The following is a 22217-nucleotide window of genomic DNA, read 5'->3' as shown; positions in this document are numbered from 1 at the left end:
GTTCGTGTTCCTAGATGAGACAATGGATAAGCATGTGTACCGCGACATTCTCAAAGAAAATGTAAGTCCAAGTGTCGAAAAACTGGGCATTAATGGGACAACTTGGCAATTTCAACAAGATAATGACCCCAAACATTCGTCTTATCTTGTGCAGGAGTGGTTGATATACCATTGCAAACAGCTTAAAACAGCTTTGATTTTTCGAGTTTGCCAATACTTTTTTGACTCACTGTATGTACGAGGTGTGTTCAAAAAATAAGGTGGAGGTTTCAAATTTCACAGGCTACGCACATTCGACTTTCGTTTATTATACTTTATGTTGGTACATTCGCCTCGAAGATATGTTGACGGTTTTAGCAACATAGCATGTTTAGTTTTTTTGTGGGAGGCATAAGCAAGACCAGTGTTTTGCGTGTTTGGCGATTTTCTGCTATTGAAAAAAATGGATGAAAGAAATTGCATCAAATTTTGTATAAAAAATGGAACTAAGTGCTCAAAAACACTTGAAATGTTGACAGTGGCATACGGTGAGAGTACTTTGAGCCAAAAAATTGTTTACAAGTGGTACAAGCTTTTCGCAGAAGGTCGAGAAGATGTGAATGAAGACGCTCGTTTTGGACGCTCCAGCACATCAACAAGCTATGAAAATTTTGAGAAAGTAATTAAATAAAATTGTTTAGGAGAATCGTCGAATCACAATTAGAGAAGTTTCTGAGGATTTCGTCATATCGGTTGGCTCGTACCATGCAAACTTTTCGGAAATTTGGGGCATGTGCGTGTGGCGAAATTCGTTCCAAAATTGCTGAATTTCGACCAAAAACAACGTCGCATGACGTCAACGATGATCCAGATTTGCTTAAAAGGGTCATAAGTGGATGAATCACGGGTATATGGTTATGACATCGAAGCATTAAAGATTGCATTTCAATCACCAATTTTATTTAAGATGGGAACTTTGACTCAATTCGCAAATTCTATTCTGTTTATTTTCATTTGCGATCAGCTGTTTATCCAGTCAAAACTTACAACTTCCCCTCAAAATGAAAACTTAATTTTGCTCTTCCACTTTCCCCTACTTTGCAAGTTTTTTGGATACATGAACACCAAAACTTGATAGTTTGTAACAATTGTAACGTGGAAACGGGAAATGTTTACATAGCCTTGCTTAGCTAGTGATGAGCGTCAGATTTTCAACATGTAAGAACTCGTGACATTGGCATTGATGCAGAAATTTTGTAACACTGCCGCTATTGCAGGGTGGGCCACCTATTTTTTTGAGAATGGTAACACAAATGACATGACAAATGTGTTCATAATTTACTTAAAGGTTTGACTTTTACGAAATGGACGCTATAAGCTTGAACAAAATTGGGAAATATTGAAAACCTATTTCCAAAGTGGTGAGTCTTCTTCTTCTTTTCTGATTTTCACATCGGTGGCTGTCAATAAGCAAAATTGTCGGATTTGGGGCTCAGAAAATCCACACGTTACTGTAGAGAAGCAAATGCATCCACAACCAGTCACTGTTTGGTACGGTTTTTGGTCTGGCGGCACCATCGGGCCATTTTTTTTCGAAAATGAGCGAGGAGCCGCGGTTACAGTAAATGGCGAGCGTTACCGTGACATGCTCAACGAGTTTTTGTTTCCAAAAATTGAAGAGGATGACATGGACGACATTTGGTTTCAACAGGACGGTGCAACTTGTCACACTGCCAAAGTTACACTGGAACTTTTGGCTACCGTTTTTGAAAACCGAATAATCAGCCGAAATTCCGATATCAATTGGCCGCCTCGGAGCTGTGATTTAAGCCCGTTGGACTATTTTTTGTGGGGAGCCGTTAAGGACAAATGCTATGCGAACCATCCAGAGACGATTGATGCTTTAAAACACGAAATCGAAGTTGCCATTCATGAAATTGGAGCCCAAACAATCAAAAATGTGCTTAAAATTGGGTTGATCGAATGGCCTACTGTAAAGCCAGTCGTGGCAGTCACTTGAACGATATTATTTTTCATTCATAAATGACAATATCCAATCTTCAAAATAAAAAAAAAGTTTAAAAAAATATTGATTAGTTTTTTTTTATAGCCGTTTCAAAAAGCAAATTTTACATGGCCCACCCTATATTACAGCTCGAACATATTCAACGTCGCAGAGAATGGTCCAATGTGTGAGGATTTCTTTCATTTTAAAGTTTAGCTATCCGACAAGGTTAATCTTAACATTAATGCAAAAATATGTTGAAAAATCATCAATTGTTGCTGTTACATCAAAAACGAATAAATCTTTTGAAATATTTCTTCTTTTGTAATGTAAATAGTGCTGACTATAAAACTGCCCATTGTTGTAATCACAAACTCTGCTAAAGTGCCCAGCAGTGTCTTGTATGGTATGTCTTCCAAATGCTCCACAGTTCCAGCGTAATAATGGCAGGTTGAAATAAACATATCTTGAGAAAAAGTAGTGTAAACTATTTTGCAGTATGTCTGTAATGGATTATACTTTGGTCTAACGAAGAACAAAGACAGGCAGTATATTTTGTCTTAGTTCGGACGCGGACTGCTACGGAATAACTATTCATACAACACTTCAAATATAGGGTTTTAGAACTGATTTTTAGTTATTTGATGACTAACTTATCGCTCATTGTATTCGCAATATCATTTCGTAAATTTTGGCAAAATTTCTTTTGCAAAACCAAATTGCATTAGCATTTGCATCATCCGATATTGCAGCTCCATTCGGCACTCCAATTGCCATTGATTTTCCATACAACTGAGTACTTGAATGTTGAAAAAAAAGTGAAAACAACTCTATGACAAAAGTACTGAAAATTGTAAAACCATTATTTGGGATCAAGAATGATAGCATACCAGAGTGCGCCTTCCCAAGTTCAAATGGGCAAACAAAGGAAGAATAGGCGGAAGTGAATGGAAGGCCAAGGTTATTTATTTCCTGTACTGACGTCACTCAAATGACAAATTCGCCAAAAACAAAGTGGCTGTTTTGGGAATGCGCCACCTTCTGTATATTCTACATCTAGTCATTTGGGATGGATGTAGCATATCACATAAAAAATCATTGGAAACGCTGGATCGATTACCATAAGATTTACATTATATCACACAAGCACAACTTGCATACTTGAAATTTTCCACACTTAGGCGCTATGTAAAAGTTTTGAAATTAACGACGAATACTTGTACATTTGCAACGTCACAGAACCGCATCGGCAATCGTTATTCAAAGAAAATATTGGAATTAGGAAATGGGAAAGTAACCCTTATTGACAATAAAGATGTGTCACATTGACAGATGACTTCTACCCGTTAGTAAATTGTAAAGTTCCACAAACTGAACGCAATTACAGAAACTAGAATTGATTGTGCTAACGAGCGCTACTAGCCGATTGTTGGAAACATGGTGGTCTCCCCTGCACAGATTAGAGGTTCAAGTTGACGGGCATATCATTTTGCTGAGAAATATTGACCCTCCATGTCTATATGTATAATGGCACACGCCTTGCTCTGAAAAAGTTGAGTGACGTTCATAACCGGAAAATACAAAAGAGGTTATGTACACCAAGTACACTGTACTGCCAAGTACTCCAATGGTGCCTACTGGGATGACGTTCGACCTCAAGAGATGTCAATTTCCTTTATGATTTGCTTTTGCGATTGCAATTCATAAAACACAAAGATTTGCGGCAAAAACTTGATCAATTCGCGCTTTTCACATGGACAATTGTACGCTGCGTGCTCAAGAGTTGGAAAATCAAGAAATCCATTAATGTGCGCAGCGGATGGAAAAACGAAAAAAGCCGGATATCTGCGGGCATTAATCTAAAACATGACATTGTAGCATTAAATTACTTCTCCATAATAAAAACTTAAAAAAATTTAAATATAATTTGTGAGACGGCGTAGTGGACTGGGACTATACATCCTTTATAATCAATTTTTTTTTTGTCTTCGCACTTACAGCGACCGTCGTCAACTGCGTCGAATGATGTGGCCACTAAAACAATCCCTCCACCTATGCTAGGGAGACTCCTGCTACCTTATGATTACTTTGGGAAGGCCCAGAAATGAGGCAATACTATTCACCCACGTCAGGGTCCACCATATTTGTAGCCAGCTTCATGTTATAGGCTCTTATAATGTCTCTGTGCCATTACACCAGTGGTATGTGGCGCATGCTTCCAGGTTCCTCTCACATAGGCGTATGGAGGTTATACACTATCAATAGTTTATTTTGATTCTGCAGTAAAACAGAAATATCGGGAGATGTGATAACATTATACCGTCGTGAGCACTTGACTCTAGCGTCTGTGATTTGTCGTCAGTTCGCAGACAATCCACCTCCAACTTTTAACTGCTTGGAACTCAGTCATTTGATGCCCTTGTGTTATTTATTAAACTGTCTGGGCTCAGCTGTTTACCCAAGAATAACTCAAGCGCTCGGCGTTCTTCGTTAAAACGATTGCAGAACAACACATGATCCACGCTTTCTATTGTATGGTCCAACGTTCGTTAACAGACGAGTCCCTTCTGCTTTGCCATTTTTCTAACGAATGCAGACGTTCTGCAGCTTTCTCTTCTGTTGTCGGCTTTACTCCTTGTCTGTCATAAAGGTGTCCCATTTCCTGCAAAAGCTAGCGCCGGTCTGATAAATAGCATAACCTGGCGACCTGTGCTATCACTTGCATCAGACCACTTGCTCATTATCATCTCGATCGAGAAACCTGCCGACATTATTTTCGCGGATCACCGGTCATACATCAACTTTTATAAAGCTAATTGGACCCGATTCGCGGAATTTACTGAAGACATCTTCGCCGCACTCCCCATTCCCACTGATGTACGCGCAGACCAACGCGCATTCCGCAAGGTTATCACAGCTGCCGCGGCTCGCTTCATACCTGCTGGAAGGATCCGGGACATACGTCCCAATTTCCCAGATGAAGCAGCTGTTCTGGCAAATGAGCGTGACCACCTACGCCAGGCCGATCTCCGGGATTCTCGCATAAAAGATCTCAATTTGAAGATCCGGCAACTGGTAACCCAACACAAGCGGACCAAATGGGAAGAGCACTTGAAGTATTGCAACTTCACCTCTGGTGCACCGTAAGGTCTCTGTCGAACCCGACGAAGCACAACTACAAGGTGAATATCACCTTCAACGGTTGTACTTCCTCGAATCCGAAGATATGCGCAAGCTATTTTAGCCGACAATTCATTCTGCATCCTCCGGCCGGCCGATCCAAGCGTAGTGTCACCAGACGGCTGCACAAACTAAAGTACAACAATGCGTCACAACTTTCTCCAGCGATGAGGTTCAGGGGGCCATCAACCATATGAAACCATCTAAAGCCATTGGCCCTGACGGACTAAACATGCTGATGTTGAAAAAGGTGGGTCCATTGAGAGTAAAGTACCTCACAAGGGTCTTCAATATGTCTATGGCCACTCTCATTATTCCTGACAATTGGAAATCAGGTAGAGTGGTCCCGCTACTGAAACCTGGGAAATCCGCCAACCAAGGGGACTCTTATTATCCGATAACTCTCCTTTCCCCAGTAGTGAAGAGTCTTCAAGCTCTTCTACTCCCACTCTACACGAAACATCTGACCCCAGCTTCACACCAGCATGGCTTCCGAAGAGTGCACAGCACCCCCACGGCACTCACTGTCATTAAAACTTAGATAAACCTCGGGCTCAGCCAAAACCGCCCTTGCGAGAGGACTGTCCTAGGAGCGTTGGATTTACAAAAGGCTTTCGATACAGTCAGTCATGCCAGGTTACTAGATGATATCTTTCAGTCGACACTCCCGCCAGGGCTGAAGAGGTGGACCGCCAACTATCTGAGTGGTCCTCATTCGTCGGTGCTATTTCGAGACCAAATCTCTAAACAGAGAAAAATAAAGCAAGGAGTTCCGCAGGGTGGTGTCCTTTCACCCTTGCTGTTTAACTTCTATGGCCCTTATTATGAGCAACATTCGATCTTCGACTATAGTCGAAAGTGCTGATCGAACGAATTTTCATTTGTTATTATGGTGCTCATTCGTTGAAGAATAGGACTATTGTGAATTTCGATCGCTCGACGCATTTACAATAGATAATTTTTCTCAGCTGATACAGCAAATCAAAATAAAAGAAGACCCGATTGTGTTGAAATTCTTTGCTAATAACAATTTTAAAAGTTAAAAAAAGTATTTTTTGTGAAAATGAGTACAAAGGAGTTGTGGTTCGACGATTCATCGGTCGATGAAAGATTAGTGGAACTAGCTAGATGTAGAAAACAGCTGAGGGGCGCATCCAACTCCCTAGAAATGGCTTCCACTGAGTAAATTTAGAATTTTCAAAATGTGTTGACGTACTTAATATTACAGAAATTTCCTTACAGATTTTGAAAGAACTTTAGATTATCTAAAGAGGCGTTTATGAACCTACTGTCCAGTACAGAAAACCAGTTGCAGCAGTGCACCCGAGCCAAGAGCTCTTCACAATTCTCCAAAAAAAGCAACACAAATTATAAATGTGTGTGCAGCTTTGCACAACATTTGTTTGTTTTATAATGTTCAACTTCCGGATGAAGAGTTATCCGATGAGACCTTCAACGATGATGCTGAAGATATTGAAGTGGAGCCAAATAACGGAGAAGCAGAAAACATAAGAAATGAAATTCTTAGAATATTATAGAAAAATCTAAAAAGTATTAAATAGAAACCTTTACGCCACAGTTTCTGTTTTATTTTTGTTATAAATTTTCTTTATTCAATTATTCGTCATTCGAAAAAAATATGTATTTCAGTTCCTCTACGTATTTCAGCCCATACCTGCCAAGGGAAAATAAAAATGTATTTCTATAAACATCACAAAAAAAACCATTATTAAGCTTAATCCATTTTGCTGCCGTTCTAATTGGTGGTCCCAAGCAATTCAGCTCCGCTGTAAATTCCTCCCATTTTTTTGCTGCTTGTACTTTGGTGGAAATCCCTTTTGCGAATTGTGGATTCTCTTCCATTAATGAAACTAGCCTTTCTAACTGCTGTTTGGTACTCACGACTTTCGACCTGCATAATATTAACAAAATTAGTATATATTTATTATTTGGTTACTATAAAACAATAAATAATCGCAAACAACTTACATTTTAACAAGTTTTCCCACAATACGCAACACAGTCGAAAGCAAAATTGCATTCGACTCTAAATTCGGTATTCAACGAAAATTTCGACAGGGCTGCACCGCTCATAATACCAAATTGACATTCGATTTTCGATCTTCGACAACCAACGAATATCGAAGATCGAATGGAACTCATAATAGGGGCCTATATCTCGAAACTCTCCCTGGTCTCATACGCCGACGACTGCACGATAATGGCGTCCGGCAATGGCATGGACAAAAGACGTCAAGCTACAACTTAAGGTAAAAGTCGACGACACACCAATTCCGACGGTTAACAACCCCAAAATATTGGGAGTTACCTTTGACAGCTTGCTCTCCTTCTCAGCGCATACAACCACTATTGCAACGAGGAATACTGCTACATGACAGTCCTTGGCCGGATATAAATCCGGGTCGTTTCGGTAACTTAGAACCGACTGTCGTGGAAACCTCAAATCCTCAAATCGCTTGCCGGCAGCACTTGGAGCAAAGACAAGGAAATGTTGCTATTGACATTTAATGCAATAGGCCAGCCGGTTCTAAACTATGCTGCGCTTGTCTGGTCGCCTGGAATCAGTGATTCGCAGTGGACGAAGCTACAGAGCTGCCAAAACACTGCCATAAGGACTGCGGCAGGATGTCTTCTGATGCCCCCAATACAACATCTACATGACGAGGGCCACATGCTACCTGTGAAGGAGCATATTAAACTGCTCAGCAAGCAATTCTTGCTAGGGTGTTACCGCAGCCTGAGCCACCTCCCAGGCATGTCAGGAGGCATCTCCTTAATTACGTGGACGAGATCCATGACAAAAAAGGGCCGCCAATTACTGAATCGGACAGTGTACAGACAGACAACCAACGACATTCATCAGGAGACTCTTAATACCTTCTTCATCTCCCGACCCCCGAATGCCGTCATCGGAGTCAAACCATTGCAGACGAAGAGCTCTTTGACACACCTACGTTCTGGATACTGTAGCAGGTTAAACTCCTACGTATCCAGTATCGACCCCGACATACCAAACACATGTCCGGTATGCGAAGGCACCCCGCACGACACTAACCACCTTTTCACATGCCCCATCAAACCCACTCATCTAACACCCCTCTTCCTCTGGACCCAACCTGCCGAAACAGCATGTTTCCTGGGCCTACCTTCAGATGACGCAGACGAAGACGGCCGGTGATATACCCTACACTGACTGGCTTCTATTACTGCTACAACAACAACAACTACGTCGCCTTCCTTTTTCGCTTCTTCACTGCGAGGAACCTACAACTTTCCCCACTAAGTCCGCACTTTATTGCCTCTTGCGACAGTATTTCGTGCCCACCTATCCGCAATTTTATGAACAGTTTTTTGTACTTGCAGAGCACTTTATAAATTATATAATTGGCTATTACAGCCCTTGTTGGGTGTTTGACCAAGCTGCTCCAACAATTTGTGGTATACGTCTAGATTTTTTTGACGTGATAACGTCTTATAATTCGATTTAGCCGGCTGCACGCACGAAAAAATGTGTCGTTACCTTGCTCATTGCCGTTACCTTGAATGAACTGCAAGCGAGAGCGCGGAACGATAGAAAAAGTAGGAAATGAAAGGGAGTGTTTCGAGTGTAAAGTGTCTTGAAAAAGGCAAATCGATGATGGTGCCTCTTAGTGTTGTTGACTTATTAACGTCTGATGCACAATCGAAATTGAAGATATCTTTCATGAATTTGATAAATGTTTCGTCAATTTTCACGTTTGTGTAAATGTAACTTGACCTATTCCATTGCAATTCCATTTACCTCCTCCTCTATATCTATCAAACAAATAAAATTAAAATTTTGTATTGAAAATTGCAACCATTCCACCAATATTTTCTTATGACGTTGTCACGTTAAACTATCGTCAGTAAACCGACTTTACAGACAACCTCTTTTTTTTCTTCAAATGGAGGGACCTAGAATTTTAAGCCACCTCCGAACGGCAGATGCCTTTTTTAGGAGAAGTTTTTCATGGAAGAATTATACTCGGAAGGTTGCTATTGCCTGCCGGGGGCAGGTATTTGGTGTTACATACACGGGCTTTCCAACGCAAGCATTATTGACTTGTGTCACATCTCAACCCATTCGGCCACGGCGTGTTTTCAGTAAGGTCTATGCATTATTTACGTTTTAAAATGTTTAATATGGGAAATCGAGTAGACATCATTTATTTTTGTAGTTAGTGTACAATTTTTGTAAATAGCTTAATATATAACACTTTCGAATATTCTTGTTTTTATGAAGATTCATTTTTTTTATTTTCATATGGCACAACTAACTGGGCAATGCCCAATTGCGGGCGTCTATAATTCCGCGCATTTCCATAGTCATATTTGTTGTCTTGGGCGTAATTGTAATTCTGTGTGTGTACACTCAATAAACAGTAGATGGAATGCCTTCTTCATATGTGTAAACCTAATATTTGTATCTACAAATAAACTCGGATGGGGTGGCTTTATTGACCTTCATGTATCATTGGGAATACATAAAATTGAGGCATAGAAAAAAGTAAGTGTTTTTTGTTTAATTAAATTGAAATTCTGAGTTTTGCTCTGAAAACTAGAACGTTCTTGATAGCTGAATATTTGATATTGATATCGATAATATTTTCTAATTTTATAATTTTTTTTTTTTTATGGAAAATTGTAAAACATTTTTATGTAAATTAGAAACTATCTTATATTGACCATCGCTATAAATAAAAATGTTTGTACGACTTCGTATCAGTCTACTAGTAAATTAGCCTGCAATTGTAAAAGAAATGAAAATTTCGAGATTTTTTCATAACAGAAATCGATTTTAATTACCTGTGCAAAACGTGTCCAAGAATTTCCACGCCATATTGGGAGTTTTTCGAGTTGAGTCATGTTTTTAAATTTCCCACTAAATGTTCTATAATTTGATGGAAAATGTATGTAAATTAGCTCAATATAGTGATGGTATAGTTCTAAATGCCAATTACCTATGAGTCACCAACTGAAATGCCATTTTTTGACCAATTTGTGGTAGTATTTGCAACTCCTTTATAGATCCCGTATTTAGTAAATCTAATATATCTTTTCGATGTTTTTGAATATTCGGTTTATTTATTTTGACGTTCGCAATTGCCTTTTTCGAATCAAGGCCAAAGTATCTTTCTATGACACTATTGTTTAAAGAAGCGACACAATTCCTGACGCTTTTATGTTGTTTTGAGTTATTTATAGGTCTTCCATTTCCCTTATCTGATTCCAATATATTTAAGTGAGCAGCATCAATAGAACTTTGTCGTTCTCTCATTGCAGAAATGCGACGAGAACGTCGTAATGTTTCATTTACTGTGCCGCAACCGTTTAAATTGGTAAATGAGTTATATTGTAGCCGTTGTGAAATCCGTCGAGATCGTCGCAGTTCTACTTTACTACATGTAGAATCCTCATGGACTTCAGAAGCATTTGCAGGTAAGTATAGAATTTCAGCAGGCTCTTCAGCACCAGCAGTTCCTTTAGTAGGTACAGCAGGGACTTTGAAAACCGGACTGCTTGCTGTAAACTGAGAGATAGAAAGTGTAATTTCAAATATTTTCATACATTACAAAAAAATTACCAGCTGGCATTTGGGATATTTTCCTATAAGAGAGGACTCTAACAACGTTGATTCGGAACCATTTCCATTGCTTAAAGGTGTATTCTTTGCCTTCCCGACATTTTCTTTACTATGGTTTTTTTCCATAATTGTAGTTTGCTGCTTGAAATTCTCTTTACTTAGATCTTTAAGAGTTTCTAAAAATTGCGACATTTTACTTTCCATAACATTTTCGATTTCTGCCATACATTTACGCATTATTGGACTATAACTGTATATAGAAGTAAATAAAATATACAATTTTCAAATGTGTTTTTTCTATTACTATCTGTTGCATACCTTAGAGTTTTACTTGATGTTGGCCCATCATTTCCAAAATTTGCAGGTAAGTATAGAATTTCAGCAGGCTCTTCAGCACCAGCAGTTCCTTTAGTAGGTACAGCAGGGACTTTGAAAACCGGACTGCTTGTTGTAAACTGAGAGATAGAAAGTGTAATTTCAAATATTTTCATACATTACAAAAAAATTACCAGCTGGCATTTGGGATATTTTCCTATAAGAGAGGACTCTAACAACGTTGATTCGGAACCATTTCCATTGCTTAAAGGTGTATTCTTTGCTTTCCCGACATTTTCTTTACGCACTATTGGACTATAACTGTATATAGAAGCAAATAAAATATACAATTTTCAAATGTGTTTTTTCTATTACTATCTGTTGCATACCTTAGAGTTTTACTTGATGTTGGCCCATCATTTCCAAATATTGTTGATGATGATACGTTGATTGTTGATGATGATACGGAATCGAGAGACTGATCCATTAGAATACTTGATTCCCGATTTCTTGAGGGAAAATTTGACTGTATCGTAGAGAGTTCGGGAACCAAAGGAGCATGCATGCCTGTTCGCGCCCTTCAAGTATAAGTAGACATTGGGAGTAACATTTCGATAATGAATTTGTCAACTTACTTTTCTTTTTGTTTTGGTGTAAGTCCCATTTCAGATTGGTTCAGTTTATCGACGATATTATTTCGTTTTAACTTGCTTGGAGTACAAAATGTGTTACTGTGATATCCAACCTTTAGCGCCTTATGATCCAGGCTTACAGCTATTCCGCAAAATTGTCCCTTCTTGGGGGCAGGCGTTATGGTAGGTTTCTTCGGAGTTTTCATTCGGTTTTTCTATACAAAAACCATATAGAGAAAAATTATTAAAATATTTGTTTATTATATTCTAACTTTTCTCCACTGTGACGACAAATGGCGCTTAATTTAGCTTTACCTCCATTATTAATATAATTTAATTTATCATTATTAGTAGTATTATTATTCAATCTGAATTTTATAATTTCTGTTTAACAATTTTAGCTGTAACTTTAAATTTTAAGTTTGCTGATGAATTTACTGTTGAATTTTACTTTTATAATAACACCACAAATGTACATAAGATTGGGATAAAGGCCTTGTTGAACATGAAAATGAAATACCTATCTATACAAGTGGCTCAAAATTAGATAATAAAGAAGGAGGTGCGGTCTGCTCCGAATAACTGGAGATAAAACAATCATTCCGCCTACCCAACCGCCTATTCCAACGAGAGTATTATCCACAAATGAAGTCTACATTTACTCAGGCAGTCAAGCAGCTATAAAAGCGCTAGAATCCGAAATACACTAGCCCAAAACAGTCATAGAATGTTTTAAAGTACTAAATGATATGTCTCAATACCACAAAGTACACCTTATTTGGGCGCCAGGTCAGAGGAATTTAGCAGGAAACCGCAAAGCAGACGAACTTGCTCGAATTGGTACAACTCTTGATATCCATGATAGAATACTCGTAAAACATTGATGCCTATGGCCATTGCCACTTGTAAATTACGGATAGACAGAAATAATTAATAGTAAATACAAAATGGCAAAACCTAACAACATGTGAATTAAGCAAGCAAATTGACATAGCCGAAAGTCAACAGTGGTCGTTCAAAATGCCTGCTAAAACTCAATCGAGAGAATACAAGAACATTGATAGGTGTATTAACCGGTCTAATAAGTAACCATGCGAAAAGACTGAGAGTTCTCACGACAGTCGGTTCTACGTTATCGGAACGACCCGGATTTATATCCGGCCAAAGACTGTCACTTCATCAGCATTCCCCATATATGTACGGGGAATGTTTATGCTGCTACAACAACAGCTGAAAGTTCCAAACTTAGAAGCTGCTATAATACAGAAAAAGAGGAAATTATTAAACACCTCCTTTGTAAGTGTGAAGGTTTAGCTAGAAGATGCCTTTACGCACTTGGTAGTGCATTTTTAACAGATGTAGCGGATATAACTCACCTTAAACTAAGTTAAGCTCGTTATAAAAGCCACAGGATGGTTTAAAAGGGACCCCATGGTGTAAGGAAAAAGTTGCAGTAGTAATTTCAAGTATCACAATGGACCTACGACAAATCTAAGTGTGTCATTTTGGCCTACCTCACTGTCTGTCTGGTGAAGCTTTGGGAGCGGCAAAGGCCTTTCAAATGTCGGACGAAAATTATCCGAAGGCATTAGCTAGTCTCAATTATGCGATACAATTTCGAAACTTTTTGAGCTGCCAACTATTCCAAAGCCATCTGCGCTTTCTTTGCGCACAATGATTGATACAGTGCCGGCTATTTACGACTCTTTGCTGTTGTTGGGTGACCAGAAAAACATCACAAACGCTATCATATTTCATCTGGTAATGTCGAAAGTTGACCCCGTTACTCGATCGAAGTGGGGAAAAACAGTTGGGTTACGATAAGCTGCCATTATGGCGAGAGTGTGAGGCAGCATTCAATAAGCGATACCAACATCTATCAACCAATGAAGCCTCAAGGTCGAGGCTACATATTTACATATTTACTAATAATTACATATAGGCCGTTAGTTAAGTTTAGGCTAAGAAACACTACAAAACATGATCTAAAAAATAAATTATCAACTAGAAAAGTAAAATCGAAACCGCGAATACGTGTCCTTATTTACGAAGGTAGTAACAGGCAATTTGTTGTGTCGCACACTCCCCAAAAAAATTAACTTTCTTAACACGTTCACGCCGGCGCGTACCACCGGTGGCTCGCACAAGTCTGCTTCATGGGACGGCGTGTACCACCAATGGTACTTTATTAGACGGTACCTATGAGATGAAAAGCCATAAACGACTACCCTTATGAAAAAATTTCGTTTTATATAACCTGCAATCGCTTCCGATAGAGCGAAAAGATGTAAACGTTGCCGTCTGTGGGCGAAGACCATGAATAACAGCGCCGACGGGAACGTGTTAAAAAAGCTTAAGAATTTTCATTTTTCATTTTACAAAAATTACCGTATATTTTACTACCTACATAGAAACTAGAGGTAATACACGGACTTTAAAGTTCGAGTTTTTTTTTAATTCAAATTAAACATTTACTTTCCATTTTGTATATTTTTTGGCGTGCAAATGTAGTTAGTAAAGAGTTTAATATTTATCAATGATTAATGATATTTTCCAAATATCCAACGCACGCCTGCTTACACCGCATACTAACAATACCAAGATATCTCGCCATCGCCCTCCGTTAACTGTAGGTGAGGAGCTCATTTCAAAAATTTTGATTTTCTTCAATAGAATATTTTCAATTAACGGCCGGCTTTCAAAATTTTCGATGAACTTTTTTATTCGGGAAGCTACAGGGTCCGGCAATTAAAGTGTAACGAACTTCAGACCGCAAGCGCGCGGAAGCATTTTGCCAAGAGTAAACGCGAAAAAAAATCAGTAATGGGTTTCAAACGTAATAGTGAGATTCGATTATTTTTGGCTAGAAAATCACAAACAGCGGTTGTTCGTGAGCTCGAGCACCTTAAAGTAAATGAAGTTTTTGTTTATCGCACCATTACTCGTTACAATGATACTGGTAGCATAGCGAAACCTCGTGGAGTTGGTCATCAAAAGACTGCAACATTACGTGAAAAGATTCAAAGAGTGAAAAAGTGACTTGAGCGAAATCCTCTACGAAGTGCCAATCAAATGGCGAAAGAACTGAAAATATCTGACAGTAGCATTCGCCGCATACTGAAAAATGATCTCAAAGTCAAGCCTTACAAGATCCAAAAGGCACATGATCTCACACCAAGGCAGCAACAAGTCAGACTTGAGACAGCGAAAGAGTTGCTTCGCTTGGCCTAAAGCGGTCAATTGTGTTTTCTGACAAAAAAATTTTTCGAACTGAGCAATTCGATAACTCTCAAAACGATAGGATTTATTTAACCGACCATTCATACGAGAATCTAATTCATCGATTGGCCCCTGGAGGCAGCACCCGCCAGAGGTAATGGTTTGGGCCGCTGCAACCAAAGATGGGCGCTCTCCAATCATTTTCATCGAGTCTGGCGTCAAGGTAAATGCGACATATTATCGGGGAAGTATTCTGGAGGTTGTTTTGAAGCCGTGGGCAGACAAACATTTCGGTGGCAGACTATGCTCACAAAGCTCGAGTGAACGAAGAATGGCTAAAAAACAACGTTCCGAGCTTCATAACGTCCACACAATGGCTCTCAAGCTCACCAAACGCGAATGCGATGGATTATTCTTTTGGGCCATCTTGGAGAGCAAGGTCCGAACTAAAAGATTCACCAGTCTTGAGGGGCCAAAATACCTGCAAGTCACATTTGGGCAGCTTGCGATTCGTTTCTGGGCCGTCTCAAAGCCATAGTCAAGGCAAAAGGTGGTCATATCGAGCAAAAATAAATCGATTCTCAATTTTGTATTATTTCCACACATTTTTTACTTTGAATTGAATAAAAGTAATTTTCCAAACTACATGAATTGTTGTTGTTGTTGTCAGTGTGGTGTAATCACCGGTCGTCTTCGTCTAGCTCATCTAACGGTAGGCCCAGGAAACATGCTGTTTCGGCAGGTTGGGTCCAGAGGAAGAGGGGTGTTAGATGAGTGGGTTTGATGGGGCATGTGAAAAGGTGGTTAGTGTCGTGCGGGGTGCCTTCACATGCCGGACATATGTTTAGTATGTCGGGGTCGATTCTGGATAAGTAGGAGTTTAACCTGCTACAGTATCCAGAACGTAATTGTGCTAAGGTTACGCGGGACTCTCGGGGAAGCTGGAGCACTTCGTCTGCAATTGGTGGTGGTTGGACTCCGATAACGGCATTCGGGGGTCGGAAGCATAAGCAGGTGGTAAGGGTCTCCCGATGATTGTCGTTTATGGCCTGTCTGTACACTGTTCGATCCTGGAGTGGTCTGTCTGTTTTGTCTATGATCTCGTCCACGTAGTTCAGGAAGTTCCTGATGTGTCTGGGAGGTGGCTCAGGCTCAAGCAGGTGTCTGCATAGGTGAGGCCTACTGTGACACCCTAGCAGAAACTGCTTGCTGAGCAGTTTGTTATGCCCCTTCACAGGAAGCATATGAGCCTCGTCGTGCAGGTGTTGTATGGGGGACATCAAGAGACATCCTGTCGCGGTCCTAGTTGCAGTGTTTTGGCAGGTCTGGATCTTCGTCCACTGCGTATCACTGGTTCCAGGCGACCAGACAGGCGCAGCATAGTTAACCTGTTAACTGGGTATGACGAAATATTTCGTCATACATAAAAGCCTTCTGCAATGGGCATGACGAAATTTTTCGTCATGAAAATTAATCGTAATATATTGAACGCATTACGTTCTACGTTGTTCTTATCTATTAAATCTTAAAGTGGTTATATATATTGAATACATTTGAATTATAAAATATTTTATCAAAATAAATAAAAACCATAAGTTAAAAACGATATTCCTTTATTATTTGAGGTGTGATATTACTTATCGCTGTGAAGAAAAAGTCCCCATTCTGAAACGAGTTGAGCAATAGCTAATTCCCCGGTTAACAGGTTAAGAACCGGTCGGCCTATTGCTTTGAAAGTCAAGAGCAACATTTCTTTATCTTTGCCCCAAGTGCTGGCGGCAAGCGACTTGAGGACCTTGTTGCGATTCTGTACTTTCGGTGCAATAGCGGTTGTATGCGCTGAGAAGGAGAGAAAGCTGTCAAAGGTGACTCCCAATATTCTGGGGTTGTTTACCGTCGGTATTGGGGTATCATCGACGTGTACCTGAAGTTGCAGCTTGACCTCCTTTGTCCAGGTGGTGAAAAGAGTCGCCGTGGATTTAGTGGGAGAAAGTTGTAGATTTCTCGCAGTGAAGAAGCGAGAAAGGCGGGCGAGGTAGTCGTTTACTTTTGTGCATAGGCCATCAATGTCATTGCCCGACACCATTATCGTGCAGTCGTCGGCGTATGAGACCAGTGAGACTCCCTCTGGTGGCTGGGGAGTTTCGAAATGTAGAAATTAAAAAGCAAGGGTGAAAGGACACCACCCTGCGGTACTTCCTGCTTTATTTTTCTCTGTTTAGACGTTTGGTTTCGAAATATCACCGACGAATGACGACCACTCAGGGAGTTCGCGGTCGACCTCTTCAGCCCTGGCGGGAGTGTCGACTGTAAAATGTCATCTAGTAGCGTGGCGTGGCTGACTGTATCGAAAGCCTTTTGTAAATCCAACGCTACTAGGGCAGTCCTCTCGCAGGGGCGGTTTTGGTTAAGTCCGTGGTTTTCCTGGGTGTTTGTGACGGTAAGTGCTGTGGTGGAGCTGTGCACTCTTCGGAAACCATGCTGGTGTGAGGCTGGGGTCAGGTGTTCTGTAAGGAGTGGGAGTAGAAGGGCTTCAAGAGTCTTCACTACTGGGGAAAGGAGAGTTATCGGACGATAAGACTCCCCTTGGTTGGCGGATTTCCCTGGCTTCAGTAGTGGGACCACTCTCCCTACTGCAACTGTCAACATTGCACCACACCCATCAAGGCCAAACATCTCCTCGAATGCCAGGTACTCCACAGAATTAGATCATCCTTCTTAATCAATCACAACCCAATCAACCTACTGAAAACTCCCACAACTCAAAACATCAATACCCCTTATAATTACATTGGAGCCGTCAACGTTGAGATATAATCTCTTAGTTTTACATTATCAACACAGCCAATATCCCTGGTAGCTAGCGCTGTGAAATTTTATAATTTATTATAAATATTTATAATTCAATAAATAAATAAATAATACAAAGAAAAAATTAACAACGTCAGCCGTTCAGCGTGGCATTACGTTCTTGCTTATTGCGTTATATTTAAGACCGCAGAATATGACACCTCCCATTGCGGTTTTCAACGAAAAGATTCATGATCAATGCTTTCCAAAGATTCATGTATGTATTAAATCAGTATAAAGCATATATCGAGCTTTTAGATGAATCAGTTAACAATGGATAACGCCAGCGAAAATACTAACGGCCCAGTGAGCGACTATCCGAACAGTGTCGTCTTAACAGCACTACAACAACTACTTGAAAGAAAATTCCCATCACAATTATTTACTTACGAATTGTTGCCGGCTACCAAAAAGGGTGAAAATTACATAGGAATACTGTACCGCATTGCTGTTAAATTAGATGTAAGAACAGGAAGTTCTTATTCCAGTCTAATTCTTAAAATACCGCCACGAAGCCCCACAAGACGTAAGCAATTTTTCATCAGACCTTGCTTTCTGAGGGAATCACTGGCTTATCAAGAGGTATGTAGTTAAGAGTTACACAATTAACACAATTGTTCTAGAAAATTGAATTTGGCACGTATTTTATTATTGCATAGTTTTTACCGATGGTCAAACGATTCCAAAACAGTAAAGACATATCGAAAGAATACGGCTTTCACGAGTACGCCGAGTGTTTTCATATCTCAACAGATGAATTCGACGAGGCAATATTTTTAGAAGACCTAGCTCTGCAGGAGTTTGCACTGTTTGATCGATTCGACGATTTACGCTTTGAGCATGTCGCAATGGTAATGCACGCCTACGCGAAATTGCACGCAGTCTCTTTTGCTATAAAAGATCAGGAACCGGAGGCTTTAGACAAATTTCGAAAAATTCAAGATATTTTTGAACAGCGAAAGGACGATCCGAATTTAAACAACTATTTTGAGGGACTAAAGAAGACTACACAAGCATGCATGGACGCAGAGAGTGACAGATACCAAAGAGTACTTATGAGATTTTTTGAACGTCCATTCTTCGATATTTTTCTGGAACTGATTAACGGTAATAAATACGAGCCATATGCAGTAGTATGTCATGGAGACTGTTGGAGCAATAATATAATGTTTAAGTATAAGGTAAGACGATTTTCACAATAAAACAGTACAGATTTCTATGATGCATCCTATAGGACGGAAAAGTCATCGCGTTACGTTTGTTGGATTGGCAACTACTCCGTTACTCGTCACCAGTTACTGATTTGATGTATTTTCTATTTACCTGTACTTCGAAGGAGTTTCGAAGAGTATATTACGACGAAGTTCTAAACTTATATTATGAAGAATTGGTTAAGCACATTTACAGGTAGAGCTTTGAATCAAATGCATTCTAGTCAATATTAGTAAAACTCATTTAATGCGGCATATTTTAAATTAAATCCCAAATCGAAGTCGAGATCGTATACGAATAGCCTTATGCTCTCAGATTCCTGCTTATGGTTTTCAAAAGAATCATTCGTCATCATATTCATATACAAATGTTATTATAGGCGATTGTGCGAGGCGTACGAGCGCATAAAACTAAATCAATTGAAAAATCCCTAGTATTCTATTTAGGATGTTATTTCTGCAATAAGTTCGTTAGTGTTTGCTTAAATATTTCTCTTTATCGAATTTTCTGACGAGCTTGATACTCAATAAAAAGATATACCATCTCGACGGAGATACCTAAGGATTTTACGGTGGGTGGAAATGTTCTATCACTATCCAACAGCACCAACTGTATTTATATTTTTTATACATACATAGGCTGGGATCTAACCCATCCAAATTATTTCCCCGAGAAAAATTCAACGAAGAACTTAACAGAAGAGGAGCAGTAGCTCTACTTTTTGCAATGATTGTGCTCCCAATTATAACAATTAAAAGTGAAGATGTGCCAAATTTGGAGGAACTAAGCGAGCGCGTAGAAACCGGCGAATTTATAAATCTGAAAGAATCAGGACTTCTTTGTAAGGGAAATGTGGATACGTACGGTAAGCGAATGCGCGACGTTGTCATTGATTGTATTGACTCTGGATACATAAAATAAATGTCAATTATAATCTAAACATCAAAACAATATACAGTCGTAATAAAGTGCTGAAAACTGTTTTGAAAAATTGATTGAGGCTTTTATAATTGCATGTCCAATTACCTTTGATTCAGCTAGCATTAAACTAATATGGGGCGAGTGTTTCAATTGCTTCACACTTTGAGCAAAACGAAGAGTTGATAAAGTTTCTGTGAGATCAGCACGATGAGGGCTTATACAAGCCAAAAGTGTTAAATAAGAGTTTTCATTAAGGGAATCTGAAATCCATTAATATATACATATATGGCTTTTTATTAAGGATTTCAAGTATACCTTGCAAAACTGATGTTAGCACGCTATCGCGATATGGAATAACTTTGTGACCGAGCGCTTTGGCCTGCAAAACTTTACCAATTGAGAGAAGACCCTGATTAATGTTAACACCTTCCGACATAGCAACTCCTTGGTGGCCCGTTCTACGTACACCTTCCGAACCTGCTAAATCGACTAAATTTAGTCTTGTATTAATGACACCTTTTTCGGAAACAGTGTGAACATGAATCGTGAAAATTGCATGTGATCGTGAACTTTGAGAATTCATTTTAGTTGGCCTAACATGCCGATTCTTATTGCCTTGTTGAAGGACACAGTGGCAATCGTCCATAGTTTTGAGTACTTTTCGAGTGCCACCAGTATATTTGTATCCTAAAGATATTGCATTAGATAAAATATAAATACTATAATTTTTGCATAATCACCTCGCGCTATAATCGGTACGTTGGTATTTTCACTCAGCAAATCGAAAACCTTTTCATTATAAATTTCAATAAAAGAGGCGTATATTTCAACTGTAACTTCTGAGCTAAAGCTGCTTTCAGGTCCCAACACATCTGTTTGCAGTATCTCCAACAAGCATCTGGGTATAATTCCGACGTCCTCACCTGCAGAAGACTACCAAAATTTTTTTTTAATCTACGCGCAAATAAAAAGGAAATACATTTGTTTGATTCATACGCTTGAGTTTAGTCCCATCGAATGAGATTTTCCAGTTCCTGTTTGGCCATATGCTAAAGCTGTACAATTGTAGCCCTTTTTTACCTTATCGACCAGAGGCCGAATGTCACGAAACAATTCCTCCTGAGTGGCCGCTGGAACTAACACCTTATCGAAAGTAAAGGGTCTACCGTCTGCCACCAAAATCTAAATTTACGACATTGCTAGTTACGTGTCTTTTCTTGAACAACATTTTCTTACATCTGCACTGCATCCAAGGTATGAAATTACACTTGTGGTCTGTGAATCTCGAGCGGGCCTTTCACGCACAATCACCCGCACGGCAGCCGCTTCGTTTCTGTCATCTATATTCGACATATTTACTGTTACACTTTCCTAACCGAGCTTTATATCAGAAATGTTAATCTATATAAAGGTTACTTATTTTTTAATTAAAATATCAACAAAAGGCGGACGAAGATTATTTCAATTTTTTAAATTATTGCGACAAATTCGAAGTTCGAAATTTCAGTTGCATCTGCCTTCGAATACTTTGTTTTGATATGGTTTAAATAAATTCGCCTTGGTTTATGTGTGGTTTACATTTGCGATTAAGTTCGCCAGTAAAATATGTAACGGATGATTTTTTAGCTATTATCTTTTTAAACAGTTGGCTCAAACAGCTGACGCATATTTCGTGTTTTGTTTCACTGTCAAACATCTTCAGTTTGGTCTATAATTTAACCTTGAATCGTCTTAAAAACGAACAACGCTTGCAAACCATTGAATTTTATTATAAAAATGCGTGTTCTGTTAAGAAAGTTTATCGCGCGTTTCTTCCATTTTATGGTCAGTTTAAACGACCAACTGAAAGAGCTATTCGAGCTATTGCGACTAAATTTAGAACCAAATTTACATTATTTGACATCAAACCACCAACACGCTTACGTAGAGTGCGAACTGAAGAAAATATCGCAGCTGTATCGATCGACCAGTGTTAATGATGACCATCAATTATCGATTCGTCGCCGTTCGCAGCAATTGGGCCTCTGTTACTCAACAACGTAGAAAATTTTGCGAAAATATTTATGTGTGAAGATTTTCAAAACAAAGCTGGTGCAAGAATTGAAGCCGAACGACCTACGCTACGCAGAATTTTTGGTGAATGGGCTCTTGGAAAGTTGGCCGAAGATCCACTTTTTTATCGAAAAATTGTGTTCAGCGGCGAAACTCATTTTTGGGTCAACGGGTACGTAAATAAGCAGAATTGTCGATTTTGGAGTGAAGATCAGCCAGAAGAATT

General features: G+C 39.4%; 2 protein-coding genes across 3 annotated transcripts; one reads left to right on the top strand and one right to left on the bottom strand.

The window, feature by feature from the left end:
* Window positions 1-9357: 9357 nt before the first annotated feature.
* Window positions 9358-21589, bottom strand: LOC129239391 (kinesin-like protein Nod). 2 transcript variants are annotated; one of them, XM_054874856.1, is made up of 13 exons: window positions 21176-21587; window positions 20936-21121; window positions 20680-20872; window positions 20255-20626; window positions 20045-20199; window positions 11741-11952; window positions 11495-11683; window positions 11300-11426; window positions 11109-11245; window positions 10791-11040; window positions 10168-10736; window positions 10013-10097; window positions 9358-9949 (listed from the first exon to the last, which is right to left on the bottom strand). In XM_054874856.1, exons 1-13 carry the CDS (start codon window positions 21290-21292, stop codon window positions 9929-9931), a joined length of 2613 nt encoding a protein of 870 aa, XP_054730831.1. In that variant the 5' UTR covers window positions 21293-21587; the 3' UTR covers window positions 9358-9928. The 2 variants fall into 2 exon arrangements, with proteins under 2 accessions (XP_054730831.1, XP_054730832.1); XM_054874857.1 differs by lacking the exons at window positions 11109-11245; window positions 11300-11426 and having other exon boundaries at window positions 21176-21589.
* Window positions 18080-20013, top strand: LOC129239393 (uncharacterized). Its single transcript, XM_054874858.1, has 4 exons — window positions 18080-18388; window positions 18466-18987; window positions 19041-19213; window positions 19657-20013. Exons 1-4 carry the CDS (start codon window positions 18080-18082, stop codon window positions 19937-19939), a joined length of 1287 nt encoding a protein of 428 aa, XP_054730833.1. The 3' UTR covers window positions 19940-20013.
* Window positions 21590-22217: the final 628 nt, after the last annotated feature.

Source organism: Anastrepha obliqua, chromosome 2 (assembly GCF_027943255.1).
Source record: "Anastrepha obliqua isolate idAnaObli1 chromosome 2, idAnaObli1_1.0, whole genome shotgun sequence".
Taxonomy (NCBI): Eukaryota; Metazoa; Arthropoda; class Insecta; order Diptera; family Tephritidae; genus Anastrepha; species Anastrepha obliqua.
This window is presented reverse-complemented; position numbering and strand designations above follow the sequence as displayed.